Source organism: Cucurbita pepo, chromosome LG12 (assembly GCF_002806865.2).
Source record: "Cucurbita pepo subsp. pepo cultivar mu-cu-16 chromosome LG12, ASM280686v2, whole genome shotgun sequence".
Classification (NCBI taxonomy): domain Eukaryota; kingdom Viridiplantae; phylum Streptophyta; class Magnoliopsida; order Cucurbitales; family Cucurbitaceae; genus Cucurbita; species Cucurbita pepo.
The window spans coordinates 5,000,690-5,017,943 of record NC_036649.1 but is presented as its reverse complement, the minus strand read 5'-3'; the positions used below and the strand labels follow the sequence as shown (position 1 = coordinate 5,017,943).

The 17,254-nt window shown below is 35.4% G+C and overlaps 1 protein-coding gene across 5 annotated transcripts in view; it reads right to left on the bottom strand.

The window, feature by feature from the left end:
• Positions 1-709: 709 nt before the first annotated feature.
• Positions 710-17,254, bottom strand: part of LOC111807382 — a 21,226-nt gene continuing 4,681 nt past the window's right edge. For 3 of the 5 annotated variants that reach the window (XM_023693090.1, XM_023693089.1, XM_023693088.1), the window contains exons 4-11: positions 12,057-12,207; positions 11,786-11,896; positions 9,763-10,234; positions 8,325-8,552; positions 7,870-7,939; positions 6,864-7,042; positions 3,752-3,818; positions 710-1,067 (exon numbers count right to left, since the gene is read on the bottom strand). In XM_023693090.1, coding sequence (XP_023548858.1) covers positions 919-1,067; positions 3,752-3,818; positions 6,864-7,042; positions 7,870-7,939; positions 8,325-8,552; positions 9,763-10,234; positions 11,786-11,896; positions 12,057-12,207 — 1,427 coding nt within the window. In that variant the 3' untranslated portion in view covers positions 710-918. The remainder of the gene's footprint in view (positions 1,068-3,751; positions 3,819-6,863; positions 7,043-7,869; positions 7,940-8,324; positions 8,553-9,762; positions 10,235-11,785; positions 11,897-12,056; positions 12,208-17,254) is intronic. The other 2 variants (XM_023693092.1, XM_023693091.1) reach the window with 2 other exon arrangements.

The window sequence follows — 17,254 nt, the reverse complement described above, 5'->3', positions numbered from 1 at the left end:
ATTAGATGTTTTTTTGATTTATGAATCTTTATGAAAGACCTTATTTTGTTTCCAAGGTTATTTATGACAAGCTTCCGTAATGAATTATGTATGCATGGATGATGTCACTGATTAGAGGCATTGCATATGTTTTTTGATTCATATTTTAAATAGTTATTCTAATGAAATTGAAATAGTCATATTGGTTGCTTTCTTTGTCAACTATACTTATTTTGATAGTAGTGAACTTACAATTGTACAATTGTGCATCACTCACTTTCCAACAAGTGAGCTCCAACAAGTGAGCTAAGCCAATTCATTCTTACATCGCATAAGGCCAAGTAACGTATGCTCAAGAATCTAGACTCAATTTAAGAAAAAAAGTTTTAGGAAACGAAAGAGAGATTTTGAAAGTGTTATATATGCAAGGCAGAGTAACAACGACTAACCGTATATAACTACTGGTAGGGAGAAAGACTAAAGGCTAAAGGTAGGATGTGAACTCATAATGTGAGGAATGTGGCTCCCAACACTTAAAAAGGAAGAAACAAGCTTAGCATTGGTCTTATGTTTCAAATCTGGTTTTCAGAATTAGAATTCCTAGAAGGAAAATGGCATCGAATAAGAACAAGACGAGAACAACAACACGAGCTCTAAACGGTTCTAATCAAACCTACCTTTCCAAAATTTGGCTACGAACTTGAAATGTGTTTTTATATTTTCCAGAAAATAGATCAAGCTAAAGAAATTGCTAGCAAAAATATGAACAGAACAGAAAACTAAAAACGAAATAGTAACGAGGCAAATCCTAAATCCGAAAAGCATCATGAACAATTGTGAACAGTTATCTTGATTGGTACTCCCACTAAAGAAACTACCTCAGACTGCACAATCTTGGAGAGCATACTAAAACATATCCTACATGAAAGGCTCCAAGAACTAAGGCTGACTTGCCGCCATCTTCCATAGTTGACCTAACATCTTCATTGCAGCTGATTCCCTCGCCTCACGTGGATTGTGACACACCTCGCCGTTGCTTGAATACTCAAAATCCATCCCTTTTAATATTACATTAGCTTGGAATCCACCTTCAAGACACGCAATACATTTTAGCACAACTATTCTACAATAGATGCTATCATAAACACAACACATTTTAGCACAACTATTCCATACTGTTATTAGACACTGTTAAATGATTTCAAATTGTAAGTACACAAAATGTAATACGTTACATGCATGACATGTCTAACGTGCACAAAACAATTGATTTAAAGTATTTCATAATTGATGCAGGAACTTGGGCATTCGTAAAAACAATTTCAAATAAAAGCAAACATCAATGGAGAAAGTATAACAAAAAGTTCATGCCCTACTCTAACTAAGGACTGCAATTTAGACACAAATGCAATTATCCTAGCTTTGGTTCCATGGTTTTCACAGCGACAAACTTAGTGAGTATCTTTGCATAAAAACATTGCATGGCTTTGAGCTTTGCTTTCCAATTCAAGTCGGACAGGGTTGGATGTGTAGTACTTCCTTACACAGCTCACGCACACGCACATAGACCCACTAGGTGAGCTCGTATACATACCCTTTAGGTTTGGCTCGTCGGGTTAGCGTACACTCACGCTGCCGGACGCCACGGAGGAAAAGGGCGCACATAATATCATAGCGAACATAAATATCGTAAGACACATTCGTAAGAATCATAACGATGAAATATCCCAATGCACATGCAATACAAAAGGCATGAGATTCCCCTAGCTTTAAAACCATGGTATGCTCTTATGATGCAAGTCATGCCTCCATTTCATTTCACAAACCTAACTCTCATAAATAACATAAATAACATGTGGCTTAACAGTATCTCATAAGCCTACGGTGAACATGCTATTTTAGTATATGTAGCATAACATATGGAAGTTNAGTATCTCATAAGCCTACGGTGAACATGCTATTTTAGTATATGCAATCCCATATCAATATCACGCAATCCCATAGCCTGCATAGCATAATCATCTCATGTCATCCCATGATATAAATTATGACATGACATAATAGTTTCCATAACATAACCATATATCATGGCATAACATATCACGCATACACATAGCATGACTCATGTCAAACCTTCATAACACACAAGTGCAAGGGTCACAGTTCACTCAACAGCAAAGTCACTTGCAGGATTTGCCAAGCCGTATAGTTATAGCTTAAATATGTTCCTTGAAATTCAATTCCACTTCAATATAATAAGAGCAAGAATCGTTCTGCCCCGCTAACAAAGCTTCAAGCTCTTTCTCTTTTGAATTTCTTCTCATGCTGACTAAAGTATTTAACGACTCTGAATCCAACTCTGCATCATTCTCTTCTCTAGCCAGCCTTATGATGTCAATATACTCGAGCAATTCTCTCTCTGATGCCTTGTTCTTTTCAATCTCACCCATAATAGAACCATGCCTCATCCCACAAATCAGTCTTATTCAACTCCAATTTCATTATCAGCTTCTTTCACTCTAAACGCTTCTTGATTAGATGAATGGATTGGGCAATTGCAGCAGCACGGTAACACAGCCATGCTCGTCTAGGGCGTGTTTCCCGTGGCCGCATGTTCATGTCCATGCTATGTTGAACCCTTTATTTAATTCCATGTTGTATTGCCTTACTATTGTATTTTTTGTTTGTACGACTACTCGGTGAAGTCATGTCTAGGCCTACCAAACCTAAATCACCTCAAAATGTACTATAGGAGGTGTGACTAGTTGTCAACTCCTCCCACCATTTGGCAAAATCACATCTAAGCCTAGCAGACCTGGAAAGTTACATGTTATTTAAGCCGTTGTGTTGCCTTTTGCTTATAGTTATATAACGTTGCTTTTAAATCTTCTCTCATTCTTACTTTCATACTCGCTTTCAAAAATCTTTTTGCCCCCGTTTTCTAAAACCTTCTTTTCAAATGGGGCCAGAAGCTTGAGCATACGTTGCTCGGCCATAGGCTACGCGAATACAAATTGGCTCAACTCACTTGGTGTTGGGAGTGAGTGCCACACAATCACAAAGTCCGTTGCCAAGAAAAGTGCGATTGTGACACACGAATCCTCCAATTGCTCTCGCCCTCCTCAAGAATTGTCCATCGATTTTCCAATAATTCCTTCGACAGTAAGTCTGCCGGCTATTGAGGGCTCAATTGAGACAGGTTCTNAAAAAAAAAAAAAAAAAAAAAAAAAAAAAATGACGGAGCACCCTTCTATTTGGGATTTGAATCTGGAAAGATATGTCCAATATCAAGAAGCCCCAAGGCACTCAAAATGGCATCAACCACACAGCGAAGTGGAACATCCCCTATCAAAATGACCCTCGCAACCTCTATCATGGAGAATACTAATTCTCCCAATAATCAAAGGATACCCCTTCTCCAACCTATGAAGGTCAAACTCATGTCCAACCTGAGATGGCAAGGCTTTAAACCGAGAACTGAGGTGGCAGCCTGATCACACTCGACGGCGGTGGCCGTCTCCACGAAGGGAGAAGCGGCAACATACCCACGGATGAATGGAAGCGAATAGGATGAAACACCATTGAAATTTTCTTATGGGGAAGGAGAGGGGAAAGAAGGAAAGAGACATCATATTTGTGGAATATTTCGAGATGCAACAGGGAGAATCCACCATATAAATCCAAATGATTTGCAATGCAGTTTATTTATTAAAAACAAAAAAACAAAAAGAAGAAGAATAACTTGCAGGCGAGAAAAAACATGTGATCTTACCATCTGATGACGAAACTCCATAGACTGGCAATATCCAATTATTCTTATGACATATATCGTCCAGTTCCTGCCAGCCAACCAACAGAGCATCATTACATTTACAGCTGCAAATGTTAGCAAATGTGGAAATAATGAAATAAAAATGTATAGCAGACTAACATCAAATTTACATCCCAACACTATTTGAAACAGTATCTGAAAGCTTATGCTACTTGCTTTTCAAAAGTTTTGAAGTTCAATGTTCCCTGTGCATTAGGCAAGTCCAAATTGATAACCGGTCCCAATAAGTTTGACGTACATGATATCGTTAACGCATTAGAGATATCAATACACTACACATTTTATTAGCCTAAGTTTGCCATACATAACAAATACCATCTTAGCAGCATCCTCAACAGCGTATCTAATCAATGGTATTACAAGTTACAAGTTTTTGTGATCCATTTGCTGCATTCTGGGAAAAATATGAAGATTTGTTACTCAGGACAATGCAACTTGAATTTAATACGTGTCTCTTGTCCTAGAAAGGAAACTCTCTCTTAACGAAATGAAAATCCACTGAATCCACATGGATTTTACAGTTTAAATTAAAGAACCCAGAAGACAAGGATCTGTTCAACCAATTTCAAAAGTTAGCATTTGAATTACAGGCAAGAGAGCAAGTTGAAATCTACCGTTATTGTTGAAGTCTAAATTAGACTGCTGTTTATTTATTTTCAGAGACTTACCTGTCCTCTTTATAAGGGAGAACAACTAACTAAATCTAAATCACTAGATAATCTAAATAATCCAAATACAAATGTAAAGAGATAGTAGGTAACTAAATCTAAATAAATCCAACGGTCAACTATTTCCCTTATTTTATGAATTACACATAAATTTTGACACCCCCTTGTCAAGCTGAGTAATAGATATCATTCCTTCGACACCTTCTCAAGCTGAGTAATAAATATCATTCGTTCTTAGCTTGGACTGGTTAGGTTAATGTGCAATATTGATTGCACGAGTTCGATGACACGACTTCAACATCAAGACATGACTTCAACGGTAGCTATGAAGGCTCCGAATACATTTGTCAACTAGCTAAAGCTCTGAATAAATTTGTCAATGACACCTGATAAATTTGGTCGAGGGAAAGGATCGGTAGCTATGAGAGCTCTGAATAAATTAGGTCAAGTGGAAGACCGGTAGCTATGAAGGCTCCGAATAAAACTGAAAACTCTCAATATCCAAAACTAAAACTCTCAATATCCAAAACTAAACTCTTTAACTCTGTTGGTCCAAGAGTTGCAAGTGCAGATAGGTTGCCATAGATTGTAATATCATGAGCAGCCAAAAGATTTACCAAATGAGTTGTCCTCCGGAATCGTAATTAAAAAAACATCTCTTCTTTGGCCAGTATAATTGCAGCAGAATACAAAATAGGGGGCATTGTAAATTTCTTTAACTTCAGGTGTTTGATCCCCACTACCTGAAGGGTCCAGACGGCCTTCTCCAATCCACCAGTGTGTAAGTAACTGCTTCGTTAACACTACATTTTCAAAAAATGCAGCAAAATATAAAAAACACTTATGGCCATACAAATTTGGCAACTCGAGCTCATTCTTCCTCGCCATTTCACTTCCCGACAATCAAATGGATGGTGCTTCCAGCCAAGGACAACTTTTTGTACAAAGGAATCCGGAACTTCAACGTCTTCATATCCTTATTTAACACATCAAGAAAATTCCCTTCGATGTTCTGATCTAATACGATGCTCTCATACCATGTTGAGAGTCTAAATTAGCTTGCTGTTTTTTCTTATTTATTTTCAGAGAATTACATGTCTCTTTTACAAGGGGAGGGAGAGACTAACTAAATCTAAATCACTAAATAATCTAAATACTCTATTAAATTTAAATAAATCCCTAAATACTACGTAACAGTAAATCTAAATAATAATCGCTAACCCTTATTTTATGGAATTACACAAATATCCTTCGACAATTATTGTTTATACAAGAAAGTATATTTTAAGGAAAGTAGGCATGAACACTAATATTATTACTATTCACAAAGAAAGAGGTGAACCAAGCACCTTACAAAACTTGAGGGCCAGCTTCCCTCCCTATACAAACTTCACAAGATTCATCTTCTCCCTCACACTTACATCACTCCCCTATAAATACGAGGGCAATTCATCCTATTAAACTTCCAAAGGATGTTTCACTTTTTACCCCTCCTCCAGTACACTCTTACTATTGGAGGCCTAACGTCACCCATAGAAAGATAAAATTTGTATTTATAACTAAGCTCATAGACTAAGTTCTCAATTTTTCTTCTTTGAGGACCACATTCCATCCATGATAAAGATTTTTTTTTTTTTTTTTAAGTGAAGACATAGTAGGTGTCCTTTCCCAGTTCTAAAAGATATTGAGAGGAAAATCTACAGAAAGAAAAAGTCAAAAAGAGAATAGTTGGAAATCTCTTTCGTATGAGAGGGACCATAAAGAAGTTTAAAACATAAATATAAACATGTAGACAAAACTAGGATCTCGAAAAATAGGTGTACTGGTAGGTGTGCTGACCAGTAGCATAAAGAATATTGAGGCAGCATTTTCCTTGCATAGATTAGTCATATGTATAAAGTAGACAAAAATAGGAACTCAAAAATTCACACCCTCCCCACCCCAAAAAAAAAAAATGAAAGAAGAAAAAATTTTCCAGTTGTCTATATAAGTCCTACTTTCAACTTTTAATGATAAGTTCTTATGTGTATCTCAAATTTTTAAAAAGTGACATCATAATCTCGATGTTTTAAGTCCACATATTTCCAACTCGTATACTAAGCCATAATAAAGCTATTTAACATCACTATTCTTCCAAATCAGTTGTTCGAAATAATGTCTTCTGTGTTATTTGTGATGTATAATTTTAGCATGGCAATTCTTTTGAAGAGTTCCTTTCAAGGCCCTCTGATCTCTTTTACTTAAATCTATTGTAAGGAATGATGAGATCCTATTATTTTTAAAAATATAACTTGGGCAGCATTAAGACATAAATATACGAATACAACCACAATACCCTCAAATATAAAAATTTTGAATATTATTATCTTCAATGGTTAACCCACCTGACATGGATTCCGTATGCAGAGAATTTCTTCTGACAATCTCTTCCTTGTGACAAGTTGAGATGAGCAGTTTTCTTCAGAGTATTGATAAGGTTTATCTTCAGCTGCGCTTCTTAGACATACATCATTACAACATTCAATCACAGAATCCAGCTTTACAACAAAATCATCTTCATCACCTTTAGCAACCAAAATGTGAATGTAATTCAGACATTCTCTTTGGTTAGTTATGATGACATAGATTAACTTGATCTGATGAAAAAATATCAAAATAAAATCTAAAAATAATTATGGAATCAAATAAGCAAAACTAGGGAATAAAGTAAAAACTCAAGTTCAAATTTAAAGCATCTCCTTAACGTTATAAAGCATCTCCAATGGTGTTAGCTACTTGTACATTGGTGCTAATTAATTTTTTTTTTAAAAAAAACAGTAACATGAGTACTTAGCACCCCACATTTTTTTTTCTTCATTTATCTAAAATACTAGGATGCACCACTAACAATTTCAAACTTCTTTCAATGCATATTTTAATTCAATAATGAGTTTCTAATATTACCTGTTCTAATATAACACAATTCATCAGTTTACATATAAAATTGAAAATCTAGCTCCAGTATAAACATCAAATGATTAAAGCAATGACAAATACAAAATACAAAATCCTAGAATATGCATTTTACTTCCATTTGAAGCTCAGGATCTACAAAATCCTTAGACTACCAATTATAACGACATTTAGAGTCATAGGCTCAAGCCAATACTGAAAAATCATTTTATAGCATGCACCACAGGCTTATAAGACCATAAATCATAGACAGCTGGGGTAAGAGTTCATCAAGTAAAAATGAAGCAAAAAAGAGGACCGAGGACTGCTAGTACTTGAAGAAGGAAATCATCTAAATTTCTAGAGGCTTTCATACATGAAGCATATCGAATAGAATAAACTGTAGAAACAAAACAAGAACAGGAGGAACAAAAAAAGAAAAAAGAAAATAGAACATACCCCTTAATATTGTCTGCATATTTTTATCACACTGAGCTATCTCATCTTCAATTATGCGCTGTTGATGAGACTGCAGACAATGATTGGATTACACTGTCAGAAATAACGATTATGGAAGATGATTCAAAAGGGCTCAATTTATGACAAACCCTTGGTCAGAGAGAAAGGGCCAGCTGAATACCACTGTAAGGTGAGACATACAAAAAGAAACCAGAGCAAGCTTAATTAATTTCCTACCCATCTCATCAACAAAGGTGCAGGAGACGTGAGATTTAAATCACGTCGCCCATTTCTATTTTACAATTATGGTGGAAGTGGAAGCTCTCAGCTATTTATTATATATTACGCGTTCTCATTTTTTTGCATCACGCTATCTTTAAAAGTTTCTGGTTCAAAATAAATTCATGAGACAAGGATAAGCCCAAAACTTCACAATATAAGATGTGTGTTTGTACCAGTTTATCCCTCTTTCTAATTAGAGCTTTAATGGCAGCTTGTGACAATGCTGTTTCTTTCGAAATAATTGCCTGCATCTTGGAAAGATGCTTTGTGTTCGATTGACAGGTGATGAGAACATGATCATCATTCCTATTTTGATCTGAAATATTGTCAGAGAGATTGCCAGATGCAACCTTTTCACCACTGCCTTCAGCAATACACGGGTTTGTTGCTAGTATTCCATCCTGGAAAGTAAATTATTCTATCAGCTGAATTATAAATATAATAAAATAAGGCAAAAATTAATTCATTAAAAGCTACAGATTGTACTATCTGAAAAATCTGAGTTATTATGACAATTATTAATTTACAACATTAATAACTAGCATTCTGTCAAGTACAGATCGAATTTTCCTTGGGTTAACAAGCTCATCATACAGATAATTAATTTTGAAGTAAAGATGTGGCACGCAAAAAATTGAATTCAATAACTCCTTGGTTCCATGTTAAAAGAATACTGAATCCGAAAACTTGCATAATAGTTGGAATTAATTGGTTTTCATTTATAATAGATTTGTCAATGAACTTAAATGAATAATAATAAGGATCCTGTGTCGAGAGTTCTAGTTCCCAACTCTTTTGCGCTAGATTGCACTATTACGTCTTCACCATCCTTCATTTCAATGCATTTACAATGGTTTAATTTTTCCACTAGTTCTATAACAGAGTTTTTCTGTTTAATTATATCAAAGTTCATGCAGTTGAAGATAGAGGATTACTTGGTTATCTTGTAATTTACTGGGACGTATAAAGAGTATCTGGTCATGTCCTATGCTTACAGGGGTTATCTTGTACTCTAGATGTTTTCTTTTTCCAGTTTCCTTCAAGTATTTTCAAAGTTGTGTACCTATATTAATTGAGAAGCAATGAATCATTTTTTAAGGACTAACAATTCTTTAAAAACTTCAATTTTTTTAATTATTTACCTTGCTACACTTGACATAACTCTTTACATTATCAAAAAAGGTCAGGGATTTAAATGTGCAAATTCTTCAATTAATCCATTAAAAGAATGATACCTAAAGCCAAATAGTATCTCTTGTGGTGTCAAAAACATAGAGTAACCACGTTGACCCCTCCTCAAGACTGTCCCTTGGACCATAGGTCCCAACAGAGAATCTCATCTTGAGTGAATAAAGCATGCAAAAACTGGTCCAAAAATTATCATGTCCAGATCCTTCAAGGGATGAACCCACAATAATTCTTAAAATATAGACATGCTTTAAGCCAAACTTTATAGGAGAGAATAAAATCCGAGTCAATGTCAGTCAATGTCCCCATAAGCATCAGGAGTCCTAATGTTTGATAAAAATTCAGGCAAAATATGTAACTTAAGATCCTAAAGATAAATAGAAAATCAAGACTAAGTATATGAAGAGACGCACAACATCTTACCTCAACTTTGATACCACTCTCTGAAGCCTTCGATTCATTCACCGTACATGGGATAGTTGCTTCATAGTGATTGTAAACTTGCCTACCAGTCACCGAACATGGGATAGTTGCTTCATAGTGATTGTAAACTGGACTACCATGTATTTTCTTTACATATGACATGATAACTTGGGTGGGAGTCGGTACACCCTTTCTCTTCTCCATTGGATTGGAGGGAACCAAGTCATCCACACTAGGACTCTGGGGCCTGCAGATCGCATCATGCAAACTACTCATACAGTTCGTTTTATCGGGCAATCTCTCCAATCCTGCATCATAAATGCTAGTGCCTTTATTCATATTGTTTGTAGTAGCATCGTCTTGATTGTTTTGAGTTCCAAGCTTCCTGGTTACATCTTTTCTCTTAGGCTTGTTCAGGTTTTCATCAATCTTTTCTCCACCTACGACTCCCAAATTATCTGTTAAAGTTTCCCTACGTGAAAGAGATGATAGAGATATTAGAATGCAATCACTTCTCCGTATTGAGACAGAAATGAATAACAATGCTTCCCATTATGAGGCAAAAAAGAACTTCCATTGCTCTAAAATATGTAATTACTCCCTAATATAGAACTTCGAGATAATAAGAAAACACTACATACAAAGGAGCGCATTCTCCACACCTGCAGGGAGATTTAGGATAAATGACTTTTAAGCAACGGCTGGAAATCAAATATATGCAGCCAAGATCTCAAATTTACAGGTCAATTTTCTACACTACCCATCCTCAAGCAAGATAGACGGTAAGGAAAGACGGATTTTAGTTGGAGAAGTTTGCAAGAACCACTTAGAACAAAGTCTCCCTCCATTTTTTCACTCGCTTCTGATAATAAAAGCTAAGCTTCTCGTCCAGAAAAAATAAATGTTCATTAATTAATTATANAAAAAAAAAAAAAACGAAGAAGAAGAAGAAGAAAATGCACTTCCAACCTTTCCTTAAAAGAATTTCTTCCCCTTAACCAACTTAGGAAAGACTTTTTCCAAAACCCAACTGCATGGACAAGCTTCGCGTGAGAAGCATAGACATGACATGACATTACGACACACCAATTTTCTAAAACATAGGATTATGGACACGTTAGGGACACGTTCATAAATATATTAAAAGATCAAACCCAAAATACTTTAGTTTTTTTACTAAATATTAAAAATAATTAATTTTTTTTTAAAAAAAATGTGAAGGAAGATTTAATTGGTCCTTGAATTTAGCTTAAAATTTACAAGAACATAAAACCCAATAAGCTATATGAGCCCATTTAAACCCAGTAAAGAAACATGCTACAAAGTGTCCATTAAAAGCCCACAAATTAAAATTTCTAAAAAAGTTTGTAATGAAAAAAAAAAAAACAAAAAAATAAACACCAACTCTAGAAAACTCCTTCCCCTCCCCCAATTCTCACTCCCCACCTTCGTTCAATCTCTATCTCCACCTCTGGGAGACTTCTCTACCAACCACTTCTGCTAATGTCTGATGTTTTTGTAATTATGTAATGAGACTCTTTTGGCAAAACTGTTGTAGCGTTTCCACAAGGAGCCTAATACTCTCTGGTGGAGGATCCTCTATTCTCTCAATTTGTTAAGTGTTCTATTGGAGACGAGTCGAACACCTATTTTAGGAGGATTTTTGAGTGGGGAAAAACCTCATGCGGCTTGTTTCCTCATCTGTATCATTTTTTAGATAGTAGCTTTTTCTTGCCATCTTCTGATAATTCTTCCTTTCTTAGATCTCCTCAACCCCTTACTGAACGAGAGGCTTATGGGGTTGGCAGTCTTCTTTCTACTATTTTCCAACTAATATCCAATAATAGTTAAACCTCACATTACTGGCAACTAGCAAGAGCCAAGAGGCTGGACACAGCGGCACCAGGAAGCAGAAATAAACAAGGTCACAATGATCAAGAATCAGGCTTTAAGTATCAAGTTATGCAGACCGATATATAAATACCAACATCAAAAATAATATCCATAGCAATGAAAAGTATACCTGTGAAACCAGGTTAGCACCATCTTCACATAAGGAAGAATGTGGTAGTACTCAACTTTTGAAGTAACGCTCCATCTCCTACCATTTTTTTTAAACAACGAATCCTGCAAACTAATACCATGGAAAAGAGAAAAATCAAGAGCAAAAAAGGGTATCTATGCATTTGAGGACTGACCTTCATCCATGCTCATTTCACATGAGCTCCTGGAACATGCATTCAAACCAAGACACAGAATTGAAGGGGTCAGGCGTGAAAGGAAAACAATGAAACCTGTCAACGGCATCTTTTATGGGAACTTGAATTACATCTTCAGTTGCTGATCGAGTGCACTGCATCATATAAAAGTAGACTGCTGATTTTTCTTTACTTAGAGAGTAGGCAACGTGACTTTCTAAAATTTTGAGATCGTGTTGATTAATGCCTGTTTTGCATGAAAATAAACAGGATTAGCAACTCTCTGTAAGTACCAAGATAAGAGACATATCCATAATATAGGACCCCAAGGGTGAATAGCAACAAAAAGGAGACTCCATGAATTTTGCTTCCACGCCATTGCTGCATCAGGCTACACCAAGTCCAATAATATGTTCAATGGGGACTTTAGATTAATTGAATTTTATTTTTAAAAATATTGGTACTGAATGAACAACTTTATTGAACTAGCATCTGCGTTTAAGAACTAAGTTTAAACATTTCTTTAATAAGAAACAAATTTCATTGATGCATGAAATTTACAAAAGAAAATTAATCTTCAGAGGTGAAAGATTTAAAATTCATTCAAGGTAATTGAAATTTTTACAAGAGCTTCTTCAAGGAAAAAAAAGATTTCTTCTCTGAAGGGGAAGACTATCCTGAAATCCCGTGCATTTTCTTTCTTTTCGACATACATGGATCTATCAAGGAAAAGTCACATGGGAATTTCTGCAGGGAGGGGTTGAGGAGGGAGGTGGGTCACATTTAGTGAATTGCAGTATGTTGTGGCAACCTAACAAGGGAGTGGTTTGAGGATAGGAAATCATTCAGTGAATTGGAGTGTGGTGTTGAAACCTAATAAGGAGGTAGTTTGAGGATAGGAAAGTTGGGCAACAAAAGCTTTGCCTCATAATGGACATGACAGGTCCCTTCAAAACCTTACACTTTATGGCATTCGGAAATTGTGAGCAAATACAGGTGTCATCCCAACAGCTAGGTTTCCAATTTAGCTTCTATAGGCGCTTTTAGAAACTTGTGGAAGGAAATCCCCTTCTGCCTTCCAAGCTTCCTTTCGTTCTTCCATCTATTGTGGGAGATGATACAAGCGTTTGATTCTAGGAGTATCTTTGGCTTCTTATGCCCCCTATTGCTTTTCAGTGTCGAATCCTTTATACGGGTCCCCAAAACTTCTTGACCTCAATTCAGGAGGAGAAACCACTTCAGATGACTTCACATTCGGCAGGCTATCCATGACCAGGAGATAGAGAAGTAGCTTCTGAGCCTTTACTATTTTGTATAGGAAATACTTTCACTGATTAAATGAAATGATACAAAAGGTAAGCTCCATCCAAAGTGATTACAAAAGACTTCAACAATTGGATATGAAAGAATTCAAACTATAGTTGCTATAAGGATGAACATTTTTACACCAATAAAAAGCCATATGGGGGGACGAGTCAAGGACTTCTTGGGGAGATCTTTCTTTGTCTTGGGAAATCCTGGAGTTTCTTTCATTCCTTATCATCCGTTTAACTGCCCTTACGATGCTCTCTTGTCTTTACTTCAATCGGTTGCTCTCTCTCCTGATTGTAGAGCCTGATGATTGGGGTCTCTCAAACTGTCGGGATCCTTCTTCTAAATTTCCCTATTTCATTACTTAGCTTCTTCTCCAACCCCTTCCTCATCACATTAGAAGAATAATAAAATCTCAATATTGATCCTCTAAGTGGATGATATTATTCTTATAGGTAATGATGAAACAAGTATAATTGAACCCAAGAAAAAGTTTGTTAGAGAAATCGTACACATCTTCTCCTTGTTTCTCAAGCCTATAGTGAGTTACAAATAGAGTTCGAAAAGGTCAAGTCTTTGATGATTCCATCGTACATGATTGAGTTGCGAAGATTTCTAGATAAGTATCCCATATCTAAACTAAATTCTTTCCGGTTAAAGAATCTCTTTCTAGTTTCCTTGGAACAATTAGGAGATTCTCTAGAAGAAATATGGGTACTCCTTTTGGTGGCAACAAGTTATTGGGATGATGGTCCTGCTTACGGGATCAAATCAATATGTTCGAAGAAGAAGGATCGGAATATCAATCTCATCAATCTCACAAGTATCGTACCAAATCCCATCAATCGAATCACTTTTTTGAGAAATGCGAGACATCTAAGTCATACAAGTAAAGAGATATATCCATTGATAAGAAAAAAATGTGAACATTGATTGGATTGATAATAAAATAGAATCCTAGTCTCAAACTGTGATTAGATTAATGATAAAGAAAGATAATTCTTGGTTCAGTTCTCCACCTTNTTTGGATGAAAAGACAATAAGAAAAAAGAAAAAACCTTACCATCAAGAGTGAAAGGCCCTGTTTATCAAATGATTGAACAATCGGGAATAATTTACTTATGATACTTAGTTGACATTATTCAGATCAAGGATTTGAGAACATTAAAATATTTCTTAGAAATGGAATTTGCAACATCTAAAAAGGGTATCTTTGTAATCAAAGAAAATATGTCTTTGACTTACTTGAAGAAACTGGACTACTTGAACGTAAGGTTGCAGAAAGCCCCCATTAAACTCAATCTAAAATTACAAGTTGCAAAAGCAGAAGAAATAAAGGACAAGGAGCGATACCAAAAACTTGTTGAAGGGTTAGTGTATCTATCCCATACCCATCCTGATATTACACATGTTGTATGCATGGACCAATTCATTTTGAAGTTGAAATTTTGACTTACAGAAACTCATGGGAAAGGTATCTTATTCAAAAAGCACCCTCTTATACTAATGCAGATTGGGTAAAAAGTACTACTGATAGAAGATCTACCTCAGGCTATCGTTCTATTGTTGGAAGGAACTTAATTATGTGGCGGAGCAGAAAAACAAAATGTGGTAGTTAGAAGCAGTACTGAAGCATACAAGAGCTTTAGCACGTGGAATTTGTGGGGGTATACGGACAAAAAAGGGTCCTTGGAGAATTGAAGTTCCTTCAAAAGACGCCTATACGGATTTGTTGTGACAATAAAGTTATCATTTTGATAGCTCATAATCCAGTTTACATGATAGAACAAAAATGTTAAGGTGGATAAGCATTTTATTAAAAAGAAGATTGATGCAGAAGTAATATGTATCCCTTACCTTCCAACGTCACAGCAAATTGTTGATGTATCAATTAAAGGACTCCCAAAGAAGTAATGTGACAAAGTAATTGGCAAGCTAACTATGGAAGGTATCTTTACACCAACCTGAAGGGAAGTCTTGGAATTCTACTATTTAAGTGTAAACATTAGTGGTCAATATTTAGTCTTAATTGCATTATTCTTTCCATGTATGTAATAGGTCTCTCTTCTACACAAGAAGACCCAAGTTGCACAGTTTTAACATATAGCAATATAATTTGTACCCTCCCAAAATCTAGAGATACGAAAAGGATGTAATGAAAAGAGCCTAATGCTTAATGGATGCAAACTCCAAGGAGGGAATAAAAGCAATAAGAAATAGTAAGACTCAAATAAAGAAATCTACAAAGGGTATATACAAGCATTCCAATTAAGAGTGATATCCTGAAAATGTAAATTAACAAAATATTTGGAAAGAGAACACCATGATGAAGCAGATGAGCTGACTCAAAATGATCTAACCAAAGGAAATGCTTAATGTGAAACAGCCTTTGGTTTCTTTCAAACATAATTTTGACAAGGAAAAAAGAAAGGCTTTACTGCATTACCCCACTAAAGCATAGATTTCGGAGCCAATTTTGGGCTAATGAGAAATGTTCGGAAACAACTTAAACCAACATAACTGCAAATAGGAACAACCAAAGAAAATATGCAGAAGACAATCCGCATCCAAGAAACAAAAAGGACAAATTGAGGGTGATAAATCGTGTGAAGGGAGGTTTCTCTGTAAAATATTTGAAGATTTAAGTTCCATTAATCATAATCCCTTTGGAAGTACTTTTTAAGATATTTAATTTGAGTTTCTTCATAGTTCTTGCATCTTTTTTTAATTCTCACTAGATCTGCCATTCTTGTACTCTTTAGTTTCTTTAGTTTACCCAAGTTTTCTCTTATTTACCCCCTCAACCGAATTGGTCAATTAGTTAGGAAGCCTTGGGTTAGTTTTGATTTGTTTGCTGACTTGTGACCTATAATTGGTCAGCTTCCAGTTTGTATCATTACCTTGAATTGAATACAATTCTGAATTTCCCTTAATTCTACATCAACAAGACTACACCTCTTCAATCATAAACCAGCATGACAACATACATGCCATTTGCTTCAAGAGCCTCCTGATATTGTCCCAAATCATGCCTGCAAACAAGCATCCCCACATCCCCATAGAACGTTCCATATCCATTAGGCAATCTTATCAACTTTGCATCAATAAGGCCTCAAAAGAAAAGAAAACAATGTCTGAATAAGGCCAATGGGGGGTAAGTGTGTGTGGGTGGAGGGGGGTAGCAAGATTATAAGACTGAATTCCTAAAGTAGTAATTACAAGCAAGGAAGTTCTTGTTGACTAAATTTACAAGCAAGGCAATATGATATTATGTTCCTTGTTAACTAAGTTTATTCTTCCAAGACGTTATGAGACGAAATTCCTAAAACAGTAATAACAAGTAAAGAAGCCCTTTACTCCAAACAATGTTTTCAAGATTGGCCTAACAACGTCATGATAGATGGATCCAAGTTCTAAATAATATATTTCTCTTAGAAAGTTTAGTTTATTTTCGTACATACACTCCAAACAATATCATTCTTTCAGGCAAAGATATTGGAAAATTTTCTCTGTTCTTAAAATGTTTATTTATTTTCATGGCTAATCTCTATATGGTTGTATTTGTTGTTTGTCTTTTTTTTTTTTTTTTTTTTCACTCACTTAAGGATTTTGGATTCCTTGAACATTATTTACTCTTTTTCATAATCAATGAGGAGTTTTTTCTTGTTCCAAAACAAATACATATCTTAAGCAATCCAAATTCTTCCCTTTTTCCTGAGGTAAGTACAAAAGAGAATAGAAAGAACACAAAATGCAACCAATATGATGAGGCACCATCAGACCATCTCACCAATACCATAATTAGATATTGATACAATTCAGAAAAAACAAAAGAAAAGGACAATCAATATATTCATGTAACACCTGGAATTTTAAGAAAATAAATAAAAGATTTTTTTCAAAAAAATAAATAAAAAATCTACAAGTAGGTTGCTTACTGGGTATTTTTATACTCATCCCATGTTATTCTTTTTTTTTTTTTT